General features: G+C 41.3%; 1 protein-coding gene across 8 annotated transcripts in view; it reads right to left on the bottom strand.

Moving 5' to 3' along the window:
- ANKRD42 (ankyrin repeat domain 42) overlaps positions 1–10,350 on the bottom strand; it is a 73,964-nt gene extending 63,614 nt beyond the window's left edge. For 6 of the 8 annotated variants that reach the window (XR_008510952.2, XM_054523973.2, XM_063728040.1 and 3 more), the window contains exons 1-2: positions 9,377–9,595; positions 5,462–5,625 (exon numbers count right to left, since the gene is read on the bottom strand). Coding sequence is in view for 6 of the 8 variants with exons in the window: in XM_054523973.2 (XP_054379948.1) it covers positions 5,462–5,625; positions 9,377–9,434 (222 nt within the window). In the remaining 2 variants the exon portion in view is untranslated. 8 annotated transcript variants of the gene reach the window in all.
- Between the last annotated feature and the right edge of the window lie 9,400 nt (positions 10,351–19,750).

Here is a 19,750-nt window from a genome sequence, read left to right as displayed (position 1 = left end):
AGTTGACCGGCTGGGTGCAGTGGTTCATGTCTGTAATCTCAGCATTTTAGGAGGCTGTGGCAGGTGGATCATTTAAAGTCAGGAGTTCAAGACTACCCTGGTCAACATGGTGAAACCCTGTCTCTACTAAAAATACAAAAATTAGACAGGCGTGGTGGTGGGCACCTGCAGTACCAGCTACTCAAGAGGCTGAGGCAGGAGAATCACTTGAACCCAGGAGGCAGAGGTTGCAGTGAACCGAGATCATGCCACTGTACTCCAGCCTGGGCGACAGAACCAGACTCTGTCTTGAAAAGAGAAAAGAGAGAACAGAGAAGAGAACCAAACCAGATGGAAATTCTGGAGTTGAACACTATATCTGAAATGAAAAGTCTACTAGGGGCTCAATAGCAGATTTCATCTGAAAAAAACTGAAGTCCAATAAAGCATGGTTTTTTACCAATTATTAATTTAGTGATTATTTCTTGCAACCAATACATAAATACCAAAAATCTTAAGAAAATTCAGAAAGGTTAAAAAACTGTAAAGGTGTTAATGTAATGCTGAAGTAAAGACATAGGGCCAGACGCGGTCGTTCATGCCTGTAATCCTAGCATTTTGGGAGGCCAAGGCAGGTGGATCACAAGGTCAGGAGTTTGAGATGAGCCTGGCCAACTTGTTGAAACTCCGTCTCTACTAAAAATACAAAAATTAGCCAGGTGTGGTGGCACATGCCTGTAGTCCCAGCTATTCAGGAGGCTGAGGCAGGAGAATCATTTGAACCCAGGAGGCAGAGGTTGCAGTGAGCCAAGACGGTGCCATTGCACTCCAGCCTGGGCGACACAGCAAGACTCCCTCTCAAAAAAAAAAAAAAAAAAAAGAAAGAAAGAAAGAAAAAAAGGAAAATTTAGGAGATGACCTTTAAGTGGGAATAGAGAAAAGCACTAAAATCTTTTGGTTTCTGTTTACGCTTGTTAAAATCCAACAAACAGGCTGGGGCATGGTGGCTCACACCTGTAATCCCAACATTTTGGGAGGCCAAGGCGGGTGGATCACTTGAGGTCAGGAGTTAGAGACCAGCCTGGCCAACATGGTGAAACTCCATCTCTACGAAAAATACAAAAAATTAGACAGGTATGGAGGCACATGCACCTGTAGTCCCAGCTACATAGGAGACTGAGGTGGGAGAGCTGCTTGAACCTGGGAGGCAGAGGTTGCAGTGAACTGAGATCGCACCACTGCACTCCAGCCTGGGAAACAGAGCAATACCCTGTCTGAAAAAAAAAAAAAAAAAAAAAAAATCCAACCAACATTTATTGAACATCTGCTAGGCACTGTGTTAGACACTAAAAACATAAACGTAAATTTAATTCAACAAATTCAGCAACATGAGAAACATTTATTGTGAACTTATGATGTGACTCCTATAATATGCCAGATATTACACTAGGTATTGTGGAAAAAAAGATGAATAAGACTCAAATGGTATCTTCAAAGAGCTCAAAATCTAATAGAGAATAAAATTTAAAGTGATACACTTTTTTAAATTTATAAGATTTAGAGGTAGCACTAAGGAGTCAATAACTAGTTGGGAGATATTGAGGGGGAAAACAGAAAGCTTTACCAAGTGGGTACTGACTGACCTGGATTTCAACCAGGTAACCAGTGGGAAGAGATGAGACAGGCAGATGAAACAGCATGTGCATACTGCCCAAAGTAATTTATAGATTCAATGCTATTCCCATCAAGCTACCATTGACTTTCTTCACAGAATTAGAAATAACTACTTTAAATTTCATATGGAACCAAAAAAGAGCCCGTAGAGCTAAGGCAATCCTAAGCAAAAAGAACAAAGCTGGAGGCATCATGCTACCTGACTTCAAACTATACTACAATGCTACAGTAACCAAAACAGCATGGTACTGGTACCCAAACAGATAAATAGACCAATGGAACAGAACAGAGTGCTCAGAAATAACACCACACATCTACAACCACCTGATCTTCAACAAATCTGACTTTTGCAACAGGGAAAGGATTTCCTGTTTAATAAATGGTGCTGGGAAAACTAGCTAGCCATATGCAGAAAACTGAAACTGGATCCCTTTCTTAAACCTTATACAAAAATTAATTCAAGATGGATTAAAGACTTAAAAGTAACACCTAAAACCATAAAAGCCCTAGAAGAAAAGCTAGGCAATACCATTCTGGACATAGCCATGGGCAAAGACTTCATGACTAAAACACCCAAAGCAATTGCAACAAAAGCCAACATGGACAAATAGGATTTAATTAAACTAAAGGGCTTCTGCACAACAAAAGAAACTATCATCAGAGTGAACAGGCAACCTACAGAATGGGAGAAAATTTTTGCAATCTATCCATCTGACAAAGGGCTAACATCTAGAATCTACAAGGAACTTAAATTTATAAGAAAAAAACAACCCCATCAAAAAGTGGGCAAAGGATATGAACAGATACTTCTCAAAAGAAGACATTTATGCAGCCAACAAACATATGAAAAAAAGCTCATCACTGGTCATTAGAGAAATGCAAATCAAAACTACAATGAGATACCATCTCACACCAGTTAGAATGACAATCATTAAAAAGTCAGGGAACAACAGATGCTGGAGAGGATGTGGAGAAATAGGAACTCTTTTACACTGTTGGTGGGAGTGTAAATTAGTTTAACCATTGTGGAAGACAGTGTGTCAATTCCTCAAGGATCTAGAACCAGAAATACCATTTGACCCATTAATCCTATTACTGGGTATATGCCCAAAGGATTATAAATCGTTCTACTATAAAGACATGCACATGTATGTTTATTGCAGTGCTATTCACAATAGCAAAGACTTGGAACCAACCCAAATGCCCATCAATGATAGGCTAAAGAAAATGTGGCACATATACACCATGGAATATCACGCAGACATAAAAAAAGAATGAGTTCATGTCCTTTGCAGGGCCATGGATGAAGCTGGAAACCACCATTCTCAGCAAACTAACACAGGAACAGAAAACCAAACACCACATGTTCTCACTCATAAGTGGGAGCTGAACAATAAGAACACATGGACAAAGCGAGGGGAACATCACACACTGGGGCCTGTCGGGGGGTGGAGGGTTAGTGGAGGGAGAGCATTAGGACAAATACCTAATGCATGCAGGGCTTAAAACCTAGAAGACGGGTTGATGGGTGCAGCAAACCACCATGGCATATGTATACCTATGTAACAAAACTGCACGTTCTGCATATGTATGCTAGAACTTAAAAGTATTAAAAAAAAAAAAAGAAAAGAAACAGCATGTGCAAAGCCTATGATAATATGGAACAGTAGACTAATTTGGGAAATGATGGTAGTCACCAGTGCTATAGCATAGAACAATTATGGTGGGAGACGAGGTTAGAGAGATAAGTCTACCATGTTAAATGGCTTGAACTTTATCCTATGGAGGGCAGAGAGTTACTACAGAGTTTTAAGGAAGGTCTCAAGTAATATTAGATTTTAGTTTTACAGAGAAAATAGCTTTGTATATAGTATATGGACTACAGGTGGACCACACACACAAAAAAATAAAATTAATTAAATCTAAGGACATGGTTATGGGGATGGAGAGGACAAATTCAGGAGACAAAGATGGAGCAGAATCAACTGCCCTAGTGACCAGTTCTCACTGCATCAATGTGTAACACGAACTGCACCTTCATCTAGACAAATGCTGATAATGTGTTTTGCTTCTATGAAATATTGAAACAACTCAATGATGATTCAAAGGCTATTGCCCTGGAAAACTACAAAAGGGAGGGAAAAATATAACAGTTTTAGTGTTAGACTAATTGAATTTGAGATGCCAGTCAGATATGCATGAGCTATGATCAAGCACCTAATACATAATCCAAAAGTCAGGAGAGAGAGCAAATAAATGAATTATGTAGAAGCGATAAAGCCAAAGAAGTTTAAAAGACTGACTGGAGAAACTGTAAAGTAGGAAAGAAATGTAAACAATACTACAATTACACAATAGGAGGAGTGAGTTAACCAAAGTAGACCGAGTGAGAGTAATAAGAGAAGCTGAAAGGGCACCAGAAAAGAGATGAAATAAATGGTATATCCTGATGTCTATTAGAATATGGCAGAGTAAAATCAGTACTTCCCCACTTTGTGATACCACCTCACAAAGAACCATCAGGCTCCAAAGAAAGGCAAAAGTGAAAATCCTTTGTTTATAATAACACTTAAGTGAGGCACACAAACTGGTAGAGGGAGAGTCTCTGAACTAGATTTGGTTACAAGAAGCAAAGAAGTACAAATAAAGAAGATATCACACAGGACTGCCATACTCACAGAAGGAAGTCATGTGTGTGTGGTAGGGGTAAAAAGACAATGCATTGTCAACAGACCTATTGTAGCTTATCGGCTGGGGAAATGTAGTAGCTAAAATAAGCCCCCCATACACATAACCTTGAATCATGAGAAAAGTGCTAGTTAGCCTTGGACAGAGCCCAAGGATCAGATTTGCATTAAAATACTCACTAAGCAGTTTGTACTAGCTAAAAATTGAAACCAAATAAATATCCAACAATACAAAAACAGATAAATTCTGATACCAGTCTAAGAATAGAATAAACAACATGGCTGAAAGAAATGAACTAGAGTAAATATATGTAACCACATGGATAAAACTCAAAAACATATTGTTGAACAAAAAAAGCAAGCTAAAGAATAATATACATAATGTGATATCATTTATATAATGTATGTCATTCAAAAGAATGATATAATCATATGTAATAACAGCATAAAACATAGATAGGAATAATAAACACCAAAATCAGGGTAATAGTTATCTCTGGAGTTGGAAGCAGAGGAATGGCACCTGAGAGGGGTACTTAGGGACTTCAAATGTACCTGCAACATTCCATTTCTTTTCTAAAAATCTGACGCTACTAAAGCAAAAATGCTAGAATACGCATTCATTATATTATCCACTCCAAGTAATCCTCTGTGCTTGCCTTTGGAACCCAGTCACCATATTGTGAGGAAGTAGAAACTAGCTCACATGTAGAATCCTCACAAACAGGCCCACAGGGACGAAGTTTAAGGTGCCTAATCCATAACCAGCATCTACCACCAGAGACATCTTGAGTGAACAAGCCTTCAGAAGAATCTAGCCCCAGCTTTTTAATATTCCAGCTGAAGCCCCAGATATCATGGAGCAGAGACAAGCTGTCTCCAGGATCCAAATTCTTGGGTTTGTTCACGAGTATAAATAAATCATTATTTTATTACGCTAAATTTTAGGATAATTTGTTATAAAGCCCTAGCAAAGTGGAATACCCAAATATTAAACTGACTATGACTGAAAAGAAAATATATGCAGTACCTACCATAAGGTCTCAGCCCTGTTTGCTAAATTTAAAAAACTGTTATAGCTATAAACTTACCTCAGTTTAGTGATATGTATAGTTTCTTACCTCTAAACTTCCAGAATGTGCTGCCCAATGTAAAGGGGTAAACTTATGGAGAACATCAACTTCATTAATGCTGGCTCCACGTACCACTATTTCTGAAAGCTGCTTTACATCTCCAGCTCGTACTGCATCATGTATGCTGCCAAAATGCACCTTATTCCTGGAACCTATTGAAAAATCAAATTACTTACAATGTACTACAAAACTGTGACAGAAAAAAAAGACTAAAACAGTGATCTAACAGAAAGCACAAAATTACTTTGGCTTTCCAAATAATTTACTACAAAGATGTTTGTCATTAATATCTTAAACAGACTTCTGGTTCCAACACTGACATGTAAAAAGCATGGAAGTTGACACTCCCATCCTTATAGGGAAAAATGAATAAACAGAAAATGAACAACTTTTCTTGGACCCATCAGAGAACCGAAGTCTCAGGGCAAACTGCCACCCCAAATCTGGAGAGACAAATATGGAAAAATACAGTCCTGGAGCAGAAGCACTGGAGCCATAAAGTGGTAGAAGCGCTTACATGGTAATGTTGATGACTTGCCAGAGGTTGAGTACATACTAGCCAAAGAATGAGAAACTTCTAAGGGCCACACTCTTACCTAGGGAGCCACCACACTTTCATAGATTTTACCTTCAGAAACCTCACCAGGTTACCATTGTGAAAAGCCAGGAACTCATGTTTTTGGCAGTGAGAAGGGGAAAGTAACCATTTTGAAATATGCCCAATGTGTTCTCCATAACAAAGGCCTCCCTAGTGAAAAAGACTTCACCAGAGCCTCATCTCTGCATACATGCAAATATATTTTATCAACATCTTTCTTATATTTCTAATTTATGTCTTACACTAAGAAAGGAATGGCAGGCCACGATTTTTAATTCACATACTCTTAGTGCTTCATATTTTATAATTTAATTAATAAGCATTGTGAACCAGAGGCAATAAAGGTATCTAAGCATGAACAGATAACTATTAGAGAAGAATGAAGGAGTAAGCAGTTCAACTTCAGCATTCTCTAAATAAAAGAGGCATGAATCCAGACCTGAAGTTGTTTTGAAAACAGCTCACCAACACTTCTGGCAAATGATCTGTGCAACCTTGTACTACTATTTATCTATGTACATGTCCTCTTTCCACAATCAGAATGTTAATTTCTTAAGGGCAAAAATCGTATTTTACACTGGAATTGTATCTTACTTTTATTACATCTTTTTATATACTCTAATTATATCTTTGCTCTTAGCAAAATGCTATAAGTATACTCAAAAAGCCTTTCTGAACATCTACCATGAGTCAGGCACTATGATAACATGATAGAAAATGGACATGGATTTAATTTTTTTTTTCCGCCAACACATTAAAATCTATTTGGATAAATACACAATGAAAACAAAAACCCGACAGCAATGTCCTCAGAGAGTACAGGTACAATTAAGGAGAAACAAAACAAGTCACAGAGGAGGAAGAAACATTCAAGCAAGACCTTGAAGAACAATTAAGATATATGGCAAATGGGAACGAGAGCATATGTAAGGTGTGCACACGTACACATACACACACACACACCTTTAATAAACGTTCAGTGATGTTAATCCCTAGGCCGGACCTTCATTCTTCTCCTTTAAACTAGCACAGCCAGACCTACAAATGATGTTCTATCCACTCTACTTATTTTACACAGAGACACTCCTCTAATCCATCTTATACAGACCAACTATCCTGATCACTTCACGCCCCTACTCTAAACTGCTACTGGTTGGCCACTGCTAGTTTACAAAACAGAACCCAAACTCTCAGTATGACCTCTATGGTCTCCCATAATTTGGCTCCATCTAATTTTATGGTCTTTTTTCTCACTACATTCCATCCCGATTTATTCACTCATCCACTCATCCATCTATTCAACGTAAGTTTGGTGTCTACCATAAGGATAAAAAGATGAAGACACCCTCAAGGAACTCACAGATTAGTAGAGAAGATACAAACACAAAATACAAAATAATGTGGTAAAAGCAACGATGGTAATATTCATAGGAACCTGTGGAAGCACAGATGACTTCAAACTCAGCCAGGGTAGGAGGGAAGTGGAACACAGAAGGATTCCTGGGAAAAGTTACATCTAAGATAGAATCTTCAAGGATTAACAGGAGTTTGCCAAGGAGAGTAGGAGCAGTGAGTAGGCCTAAATAGCATGAACAGTAGGACATGGTCAAGAAACCACACACACACACACACACACACACACACACACACACACACAAATCCTATTACTAAAGTATTAAGGGGAAAAATAGGCTAGAACTAGACAAGAAACAGACAATGGTGAAACTTATTTTTAAAAACTTGGACTTGAGCAGACAGTGGAGAATCACTGAGGAATTTTAAACAGAAGAATTATAATGATTGAGAGCTGTAAGGCTGAGTTTACAAGGCTAAATTCAGGGAAGAGAATTTATTGAATGGGGAGCAAAAAGGCAAGACTAAAGAGTAGGTTGATTGGCCAGGTGCGGTGGCTCACGCCTGTAATCCCAGGACTTAGGGAAGCCGAGGTGGGCGGAACATGAGTTCAGGAGGAGACCATCATGGCTAACACAGTGAAACCCTGTTTCTACTAAAAATACAAAAAATTAGCTGGGTGTGGTGGCAGGCCCCTGTTGTCCTAGCTACTCGGGAGGCTGAGGCAGAAGAATGGTGTGAACCTGGGAATCGGAGATTGCAGTGAGCTGAGGATCGCGCCACTGCACTCCAGCATGGGGGACAGACCAAGACTCCGAATCCAAAAAAAAAAAAAAAGAGAGAGAGAGTAGGTAGATCATGTAAGAATACAGTTTATAATTGTCTAGACCAGAAAAAATGAGACTCTGAACAGTGGGAAAAGAAAAGGAGAAAGATTCAACAAATATTAATAAAATTAGAATGAACTAAACTGGAATGGATACAGTGGGTGAAACAAGGGAAAAGTAATAAGATAACTCCAAGGTGTCTGGCTTTATCATCTGAGTGCTGTGGTGCCATTAGTTGAGACAGCAAACACTGAAGGACAGAGAGGATATATAGATATAAAATTACATTTTGGACATGCTGCTCTTGAGGTACCCAAGGAAAATTTCCAGAAGGGAGACATATATATGTATGTTTGCAGCTCTGAGGAGAGATACGGAATTCAGGTCTCAGTGTTACGTGTGTCTCTGTATTAGAATGCTTTTTCTGACACCCATACTCACCCCCTACTGGAATCAGAGGCATTCTACCGTCCTTTATAACACTCATCTCACTTGTCATTATTTGCTCAGTATTTATCTTCTTCACTAGAAGGTAAAGAATGTGCCTGTCTTCTTAAGTTCCTTAAGTTCCTTAAGACGGAGCACAAAGTAGGCATATGCAGTAAATATTTACTGGATGGTTGAATGAGTAACCGATTTGAGGGCCATCAGTAGGACTGAAGTCACAGTAAATGACAAGAAAAAGAGAACTAATGATGGCATCATCAAGGGGGAAACGCTGCATTTAAGAAGAGGGTAGAAGAAAAGAAAACGGTAAGGGAAAGGGTCACTCCATGGAGTGAAAGAAGAAAACTAAGTACTAATTTGTCATCTCCACAGGGTCAAATGCTGCAGGGAAGTCAAGGAAGAACTTAAAAGGGTCCACAAGACTGAACAAGAGTTGATGTCAAGCTGGGCAAGAAGACTCGGAGGAACAGTGTGGATGGAAAAAAGGAAAGAAAGCGGAAATAATACAGAACAGGGGAGAGCTGAACAGCTTTGGTATCCCCTGAAAATAAATTAAAAAGGGAAAGGGGGGAGTGACAGATGAGAAAACGAAATGCCAGAAAGGGCTAAGGCTGTTGCGGGCTTAAGTGAGAAAAGGAATACGACAGAGATGAGGGCCAATGACATAGTCTGACTCACAGGGGTTTGCAGTCTCCCTAGAGGAAGTGGAGGGGCCTGAATTGGCCACCCCGGGCATGGCGCAACACCTCCGACTCTGGGGAGGAGTTGAGTCCAGGCCCCTGATGCTGCGGCGGTCTTCACTTGCTCTCACCCACGAGCCACTGCAGCGGCAGCGGCCCTCTTCTCCGTCGTCACTAGGACGGGGCCCAAGGTCCTCTCTTGCTCTCTCCCAGAAGCTGCAGCGGAAACCTTCGTCTTCACTTTTTCTCTCCCAAAAGCCACTGAAGCGGTAGCTGGCGTCTTCACTGCCGCTCACACCGGAGGAGTCGCTGGCTGCGTAGCCGCGGTCTCCACTTACTCCCTCCCAAGAACTACCAAGGCTGTAGCTGCCATCGACACTCCCTCCCTCCCAGGAGCCACTGAGGCAGCGACTGCGATCGTCACTGACTCTATCCCCGAAGTCACTAGTTCGCGGGTCCCGAACGTCACTGACTCCCTCCCAAGGACCACTGAGGCGGAGGCCTCGGTCTTCTCTGGCTGTTCCCCTGGAGTCGGTAGTTTGGTGGCCTCCAACTTCACTAAAATTCACGTCGCTGCTGCAGAAGGTGCGGTCTCCCCTCTCTCTCTCCCAAGAGCAGCTGTGACTGTGGCCACTATCTCCCCTAACTCTCTCCCTAGAGACGCTGCGGCAGTGGCCGAGATTTTCACTGACTCTTCTCAAGTCACTGCGGGAGAAGCCGGCGTCTCCACTTAGGCTTCCTGCAGCGACCCTGGAGCGGCGGTCGCCCTCTTCACGTTTTCCTTCCCTGTCGTCGCTAACTCTTTCCCTTGACTCGGCGCCGGAATGGCTGTGTAGGCCGTTTATCCTCCATACGTGGTGGCTAGTGCGGCGGCCGCCGTCTTCGTCTGCTACTCCCTGCGAGTCGCCGTAGCGGCGGCCGCCTTCCGCTGGTACTTTCTCGGAGTCGCTTTCCAGCCTCCCGACTCCAGCCACTTGGCTGGAGAGGCAGCAGGGGCGTCGCCTTGGAAACGAGTACACTTCCGACGTGCTGAGGTCATTTCCCGTTCCTCACGGCTCACGCTACTTCCGGTTTCCTTTCCCTCAGCTTTTCCATGGCTTTTCGTGTGGACAAATCGGGAGGTGGTGTGAACTGGTTTTCGGTGAAATTCGGCTGGGCCTCACGCTGTCCTATCTAGGTCCGTCTCTGGACTGGCCTGTCATCGATCGCGCCCTCCATCGCTGAGCGACACAAGTGGAACCCCCCAGGACTGCATTCTGCGTAGGTGACCTGTGTGGCGCGGGCCGGGCGGGGCCTTTTTGTCCTTGGGCAAACCTGGTATACTTTCTCAGTGGTGGTTGGAAGGAAAGTTGTTGCCGTGTCATTTCGCAAGTATGGAAAAAGACCTAAAGGAGAATTTAGCAGCTGCAGCCGCTGTTTTTATTGAGTACTTTACTAGCGCCAACTCTTTAATAATCGCTTGTTAGTTGTTACCCCTGTTTTATAGGTCAAGAGACTCAATATGTCGGTACTTTGGTAAGGCCAGGCAGCAGGTAAGTTGTAAAACCAGTATAAAAACACAGGTCATTAGTCAAAAGAGTGCTTCAAGTCTCCTGACTCCAAATCCGAGAATCCTTTCACTGTAGCATGTTTACTGCTCAAATATTTCTACAACCCTATTGCTTAACAACAGGAATGAATTATTTCACCATTGTTACAAACGTATGGGTCACGTTTTGTGCCAGCAGCAGAAAATACAGAAATTAGTAAGAATTACCTGCCCTCCAGGGGCATCACCAACCTGGATTCCCCTCTCGGCCCAGTTTTTCCGCCCTTATTGCCTTCTCCCTTCAGGAATAATGAACTCGTCCTGGAAACGTACCATACTTTTTAATATCTCTCCCTTGTCGTGTGCTGTTCCTCTTACCAGGAAACTACCCTGCCTTTCCCCCAGTTTTGGTCTGTGAACACATTTGGGAAATTCTCCTGATCCTACCTCTACTCTCTTGAGGTACAGTAAATTGTCTTTGACTTCCATCACCTTTTGTAATATTACAATTGCCATTTATTGAGTTCCTATGATCAGCCTGGCACTGTACTAAGTGCTTTATATTTTCTTGTTCATTTTTTTATACCAACATAAATGAGTTTGATTCTATTCTTATTATAACCTGCCAAAATAAGTATTCCTCTTCCTTTTTACAGAGAGAGAAACAAGGGGAAAAAAAGTTAATTGCCTGAGGATACACTGCTAGTGTTGCGGGACAAATAGAGACGGGAGAGGCCAAACAGAGTTCAGGAGAACCCTTTATTATTAAGGTGATCACTGGCTTAGTCGGACTAGAGTCCAGAAGGTCTGAGACCGGAACAAAGGGATCAATCACCTTTTAAGCAGTTTGTGGCGGAAGTTTGGTGCTACAGGAAGCCTACTTGCAGAAGCAAGAACAAAGGCAGTTAATTATTCTTTTACATTTGTTACACCACATGTCTTACATCCTTGGGAATACATGCTTTTGTAGCAATTGCTTATCAACCTTGTGACTTCACAGCTGCGCTAGGGAGGGAAGCAAGAACTCGTGGTGCCTCGAGGAATGTGAAACGATGGAACACAGATAAGCCTCTCCGTGCGTAGAGGAGAAATAAGCGGTTAATATTCTCTCTTAACCCAGGCCTGCAGAGGGTGGGGGTCTATATTTCATTCTACCTCTAAGGAAAAGAATAAACTTCTTGACTAATATACTTATAAAATTCATTAATTCCCCCTTCACTAGTAAGTAGTAAATACCTGACTTAGGATTCCAACATAGGGCTTGAATTTTGCTGCAGGAGCTCCTTAAAGTCTCTGAATTCCCACAACCTTTTATTAGATCACTTATCCCATTGTATTATAATTATCTGTTTAACAATTTTTCCTCACCCCTAAAGGACCCTGAGCTTCTGGAAGGTAGGGACTGTATCTTAAAATCTTGGCATTTCTGATGTCTAGAATATTTCATTTAAGAGAAGGGCTTAGTAACTGTTGTGTGGGTGGGTTGATCAGTTGACTGTCAGGCAGGTGAACTAATAGGCTGAAGATAAAGTTTTTCACTGTTGGAAGTGAAATTGGGGTTAGTCATCCTAATCCCCTCACTTTTAGAAATGTGGCAACTGGGTGGGGCACGGTGGCTCACGCCTGTAATTCTAGCACTTTGGGAGGCCAAGGTGGGCGGATCACCTGAAGTCAGGGATTTGAGACCAGCCTGGCCAACATGGTGAAACCCTGTCTCTACTAAAAATACAAAAATTAGCCAGGCATGGTAGCAGGAGCCTGTAATCCCAGCTGCTCGGGAGGCTGGGCAGGAGAATCACTTGAACCTGGGAGGCGGAGGTTGCAGTGAGCTGAGATCATGCAATTGCACTCCAGCCTGGGCGACAAGAGCAAAACTCCGCCTCAAAGAAAAAACAAAACAAGAAATGGGGCAGCTGAGGCCTTTTGTATACCAGGCATTTATCAAGTTACTCATGTGGGCCAGTTTCTGTGATAAATGATTTGCAAATAATACCCAACTTAATCTGTATTGTTATTTTTATTTTTACAGACGAAGAAACAGCGCAGATTTGACCAAGATCACACAAGTAGGAGTTGAGGAATTGGAACCCACTATGACTGACTCCAAATTAATATAGTGTTTATAGCCACTTACATAATAATGGTAAAAGTTTTATTTTTTTCACTATACAATATGTAGTCGATAAATTTACTGAGGAAATGAGACAGCACGTGACAAATCCTTAAAGGATACACACATGACAGGAAGGATTAGAAGAGGAAACAGAAACAGGTTAACAGAGAAGCAGAAGAAATAAAATCTCCCAAAATAAAAGTAGAAGGAATTAAAAATAAAAGCAGATTCTGGGTGCAGTGGCTCATGCCCAGCACTTTGGGAGGCTGAGGCAGGTGAATCACTTGAAGTCAGGAGTTCGAGACCAGCCTCGCCAACATGATGAAACCCCGTTTCTACTAGAAATAAAAAAATTAGCCAGGTATAGTGGCGTGCACCTGTAATTCTGTTTACTTGGGAAGCTAAGGCAGAGGAATCACTTGAACCCGAGGGGCAGAGGTTGCAGTGAGCCAAGATTATGCCATTGCTCTCCAGCCTGGGTGACAGAGCAAGATTATAAAGTCTTCTCAAAAAAATCATCTCAAAAATAATAAAAATAAAAGCAGAAGTTAATGAAATAGCAATAAAATTGATGATAGTAATTAGCTGGTGTTTGAAAAGAACAATAAATAGAAACTCAACAAATCTGAGGAAGAAAAGGAAAGAAAATGGTATTGGAAACAAAGGAGCCCATGGACGGAGGATGGCTTGAGCCCAGGAGGTTGAGGTTGCAGTGAGCCATGATTGCACCACTGCACTCCAGCCTGGTCAACAGAGCTAGACACTGTCTCAGAAAAAAAAAAACAGGCCAGGTATGGTGGCTCAAGCCTGTAATCCCAGCACTTTGGGAGACCAAGGCAGGTGGATCATGAGGTCAAGAGATCGAGACCATCCCAGCAAGCATGGTGAAACCCCATCTCTACTAAAAATACAAAAATTAGCTGGGTGTGGTGGCAGGCGCCTGTAGTCCCAGCTACTTGGGAGGCTGGGGCAGGAGAATCGCTTGAACCCAGGAGGTGGAGGTTGCAGTAAGCCGACATCGCGCCACTGCACTCCAGCTTGGCAACAGAGTGAGAGTCCGTCTCGGGGAAAAAAAAAAAGGGCAAAGGGACATATTACGAAGGAGACTTTGAAAATCAGAAGCAAATTATTTTGTGTAACATTATACACGTTGAGCACCCCTTATCCAAAATGCTTAGGACCAGAGTGCTTCAGATTTTGGATTTTGGAATATTTGCATATACATAATGAGAAATCTTGGGTATGGGACCCATGACTAAACGTGAAATTCATTTGTTTTATGTACACCTTATACACATAGCCTGAAGGTAATTTTATACAACATTTTAAATAATCTGGTACATAAAGTTTATGTTGAGTATTTATGTGTGGAATTTTCTACTTGTTGCATCATGGCAGTGCTCAAAAAGTTTCAGACTTTGGAGCATTTAGGAGTTTGGATTTTCAGATTAAGAATGTTCAACCTTTACTAATAATATTGAAAATTCAGCCGAGCGTGATGGCTTATGCCTATAATCCCAGCACTTTGGGAGTCTGAGGTAGGTGGATCACTTGAGGTCAGGAGTTGGAGACCAGCCTGGCCAACATGGTGAAAACCCATCTGTACTAAAAATATAAACATTAGCCGGGCATGGGGGCAGTCACCTGTAATCCCAGCTACTCAGGAGGCTGAGGCAGGAGAATCACTTGAACACAGGAAACAGAGGTTGCAGTGAGCAGAGATCACGCCACCACACTCCAGCCTGGGTGACAGAGCGAGGCTCCATCTCAAAAAAAAAAAAAAATTCGCTTGGCTAATTTTCTCAGATAATACGAATTTCAAAATACTGGCTCAAGAGTCAGAAAACTTTAATAAATTGGTAACTATAAATGTCCTAAAGTAGTCAATCCCCAGTAAATGTCACCAGGAACAAAGCATAGAGAAGGATGGAGTACTTCCCAACTCTAGTGTAACCCTAACAGCTCTAACCATGTCAAAATTTCAAATTCACATTGCCCGTGAACCTACTGGTTGTGAGATCTTCAAAATAACTTGCTCAGATATACGTAGTATGATAGTCACCATAAAACTTTGTAATTGTGAATAATTAGAAATTTTAATATCCATCAGTAAAACAATAGCTAAATTATGCTGCATTCATCATACAAAATACTACACAGTGGTAGAAATGCAGATCTATGTACCTTAATCTACATGGAAAGAGTTGTATAAGCAATGAAAAATGGTGCAAAACAATACATACATATATGATCTCATTAAATTTTCAATATTTTTAATATGGAAAGGGTCTATACTGAATTGTTAACTCAGCATATAGACCAAGAAAGAGGGTGTAAAAGGAGACCATATTTTATATTTGTATTATTTGATTTTAAAAATGTTAATCCTAAGTAAAAATACAGAAAAAGAGAAAAACGTACCATCATATGAAGCAAAAGAAGATAGTTCAAAGTGAGTGTGGGCTGGGCACAGTGGCTCACGCCTGTAATCCCAGCACTTTGGGAGGCTGGATTACTTGAGGTCAAGCGTTTGAGACCAGCCTGGCCAATATGGCGAAACCCCGCCTCTACTAAAAATACAAAAATTACCCGGGTTTGGTGGTGGGTGCCTGTAATCCCAGGTACTCAGGAGGCTGAGTCAGGAGAATCACTTGAATTTGGGGGTCAAAGGTTGCAGTGAGCTGAGACCACGCCACTGCACTCCAGCCTGGGCAACACGGCGAGATTCTGTCTCAAAAACAATAAAGTGAGTGTGGTCCAGAAGAGATTAAGAAGCTAAGAAAAGCACACTGGTTTTAGCAAGAAGTCATTGATAATAAGAGTAATTTTAATAAAAAAGCTAAGATGCAATATCCAGACTGCACAGGATTTCAAGGTAAGTGCCTGACGATGGAAGAAGTGTTTTGTTTTGTTTTGTTTTGTTTTTTTGAGACGGAGTCTCGCTGTGTCACCCAGGCTGGAGTGCAGTGGCGCGATCTCGGCTCACAGCAAGCTCCGCCTCCCGGGTTCACTCCATTCTCCTGCCTCAGCCTCTCCGAGTAGCTGGGACTACAGGCGCCCGCCACCACGCCCGGCTAATTTTTTGTATTTTTAGTAGAGACGGAGTTTCACCGTGGTCTAGATCTCCTGACCTCGTGATCCGCCCGCCTCGGCCTCCCAAAGTGCTGGAATTACAAGCGTGAGCCACCGCGCCCGGCCTGGAAGAAGTTTCTTAAGTGAAACAGGGTTCAGAATACATCCTGGAGTGGTCATCTCAGTATTCTAGAAAACTGGAACCTTTTTTGAGTAGGAAGGTATGATTCCAGTTAGTAAATATGACTAGTCCTCCGCTTCTTCCTCAGTTTTTCTAAAGTGGGGTGATGAAGCAGGATGTCATACATCAGCTTTTTACATCTTGTTTCAGAGAAGGGAGCAGGGCCAACCCCAGGCAAAAACAAAAATCGAAGTGGATATTGGTGGCAGTCTGTACTCCTTTCTGCCTGTGTGCCATTTTCTGTTGTTTCCCAGTCATTCTTGTTCTCCTTGTGGTGCTCACTCCCAAATCTTCACAGGGGTACTCCATGGGTACCTTTTGGCTCTTATTTAGCTACTCTTCCCCACCTGCTCAACACAATGCCCATTATCTCTGGGCGCTGACCCCATTTAGGGTTAGGAAAAAACTTCCCAATTCTACAAGATTGCAGGTCTTTCTGATAATAGTCTTTATTTTCCATTTCTACCTCCAGTTTACCTCTTTAGTCAGCTACATTTTTCCACCTGCAGCATGGTTAGATGCCTCCTCAGATTTTCCTGAATATTTTGTATAAACCTCCATTAGGTTGCTTACTTGGTACTAAATTGTAAGGTCAGTCATATAAAAAATATGTATATGCTAAGCTGTTATATGAGAATGTTTTAATTTTTTATATGTAATTCCTTATTTTTCTTCCCAAAGCTTTTTATTTTTAGCTGAATTGCAATGAGATTGCTTTCTGTTTTCCAAAGCATCAAAGTTGGAAATTTTCAGTGGGAAAATTACACTAAAACCAGGAGGATATAAACTTAATGAAATCTTTAGATTTTAGGAAACGTGCTTTTCCTTTTACTTGTTCTCTCAAACTTCAATTCAATTTAAAAGAAAATGTTCCATCATCTCTGAGGCTTCCTTTAGCTTTCCTTACTGCACTTTACAGTGTTAGATTACTACTTCTAGCTAACAGTGTTATGTATTGACTCTTTTTCTATCTTTGGGGATGCTGTTGATGTTGATTTCTGAATTATTTGCCAGATCTGGCTGTTCATTAGAAAAAACTATGGAGCTTAAATACTAGAAGTGCCCCTGAATGAGAATCAACTAATTGAGACTCTCCAGAGATTAGGAATCTCTTAATATTCACTAATTCTAAGCCAGGTGTAGTGGTGTGCACCTGTAATCTAGTTACTTGGGAGGCTGAGGTGGGAGACTGGCTTGATCCCAGGAGTTCAAGGCCAGCCTGGGCAACCTGGTAAGGCCCCATCTCTAAGTAAGTTTAGTATTAAAATTTGTTTTAAATTCACTATAATTCTAATACACAGCCAAATATGGGGCAGATCTGGATCACTGCCTTACATCTGGCCTTCTACCTCAAAGAGAAAATAAGAATTGAACTCAAACCCAACTGTATATACTAGTGGCCATCTTGGAGAACACTGGCCCACCTCCATTCCAAAGCTAATCCTTCCTGTGCTTTTATTTTTTTTGCAGTGTCCCTCTGGTTTTTCATATATTTGGTAGAGACGGAGTTTCACCATGTTGCCCAGGCTGGTCTTAAAACTCCTACACTCAAGCAGTCTACCCACTTCATCCTCCCAAAGTGCTGGAATTACAGGCATGAGCCACTGTGCCCAGCCCCTCCTGTGCTATTGTTGATACTATCTTGTTACAACCTTGAGACTGGTATACCGGTCATCTCCATCTTCAACCCATTTCTCCACTGAGCTCCTCTTAACATGCTAATGCCTCTCCTATTTTTCTAACTACAACTCAATCTCTAGAGTTAAACTTCATTTTAAAAAATAGCTTTTAATATTTTGTTGCCTCTCATCCACACTACCCATTGCACCAGGTGTTGGCACCCATACTCAGCTGTTCTTAGGTCAACAGTTAAAGAGTATTTCTCAATCTTACATATTTTCTTGACTTCATTTTGTTGACTACCTTGTCCATTGAAATTTTCTTCCTGCTCACACCTGTTAATCCCAGCACTCTGGAAGGCCAAGGCAGATCACTTAAGGTCAGGAGTTCGAGACCAGCCTAGCCAACATGGTGAAACCCCGCCTCTACTCAAAGTATAAAAATTAGCCAGGCATGGTGGTGGGCACCTGTAATCCCAGCTACTTGGGAGGCTGAGACAGGAGAACCACTTGATCCCAGGAGGCAGAGGTTGCAGTGAGCCGAGATTGTGCCACTGCACTGATCCAGCCTGAGCGACAGAGCAAGACTGTCTCAAAAAAAGAAAAAAAAAAATTTCCCATTGCTGGTTTTCCCATTTTCTTTCTGACCTTCCCACCTATCAGTCTTTGTTCCCCCATCCTTGACCCTCTTCTCCATGTGGATACCATTGATACATTTTTAGGTTTGAATGTCACCTTCCTTTTATAATGTTCCATACCTTTAAGCATTTGATAAAAGCTATGGTGGTTTCCCCAGAAAAATGTTCAACAGGAAGTTTTGCCTACATTTTTGGATTCACAGACCTCAGTTCCTATGGCAGTGTTCATATATGTAAGTTCAGCTGTCACCTGTTTACAACTCAAATCCAATGGCTACCAGTTTTCCCACTGGACCTCTCTGGATTTAGCAATCTCTAGAATTGTATTCACTTGATTCTAAAAAAATAAAAAATAAAAAATAAACTTAAATGCAGATAGGATGTCACCTCTGTTTAAAATTTCTAGTGGCTGCTCTGGTCATCAGTTTAATAAAAATTCCTTAGCATGACCAAGAAGGCTCTTCACTACTTAAAAATAAAGGCCGGGCACGTGGCTCATGCCTGTAATCCCAGCATTCTGGAAGGCCAAGGCAGTAGGATCACTTGAGCCCAGGAATTCGAAACCAGCCTGGACTACATAGTGAGACTCCATTTCTACTAAAAAAATTAATGGCTCATCATAATCTCCTATTCAAAACTACTGAGTTTTAACCATAAGAAGTCAATTTTTGAAAACACAAAGTGTTTCAAGCCTTTACATTTGCTGTTCATTTTCCAAAGATATCCTTTCCATCAGTATGGACTCCACTCCTGGTTATCCTCCAAGACTCAAATATCACCATTTTTGTAGTATCTTCCTTAAGCCACCTTCCAGTAGTTTGGTGTGCTTATTTCTATCCTAATAATTTGGGGGTATCTTTTAAAATTGCAGAAATTGTATAGAATTAGAGGAAACAAAGCCACGTTCAAATTCTTATAAAAATTTTAAAGTGAGTGGCTTAATTTCATCTGTAAACTGGGGACACCATCTACCATGTAGTTATTAGATGTGAATACCAGAGAAAATACATGTAGAAAGTGCTAGTGCCTGCCACATATTATGTGCTCAATAAAACTCAGTGTTTCATATGCCTATCTCCAATAAATGGCAGAAAAGACTAACCTGTCTCAAGAGTGCCTGGCTCATAGCAAGTACCATGTTCATGTTTTAAAAAACAGATGAAAGACAACAAGAAAGTCACATTCTAAAGCTTTTCAAGAAATAAAGAAATACAAACAAAG

The sequence above is a fragment of the Pongo abelii genome, chromosome 9 (assembly GCF_028885655.2).
Source record: "Pongo abelii isolate AG06213 chromosome 9, NHGRI_mPonAbe1-v2.0_pri, whole genome shotgun sequence".
Lineage (NCBI taxonomy): Eukaryota > Metazoa > Chordata > Mammalia > Primates > Hominidae > Pongo > Pongo abelii.
Note: the sequence above shows the minus strand (reverse complement) of the source record. Positions and strands in the feature narration are given on the sequence as shown.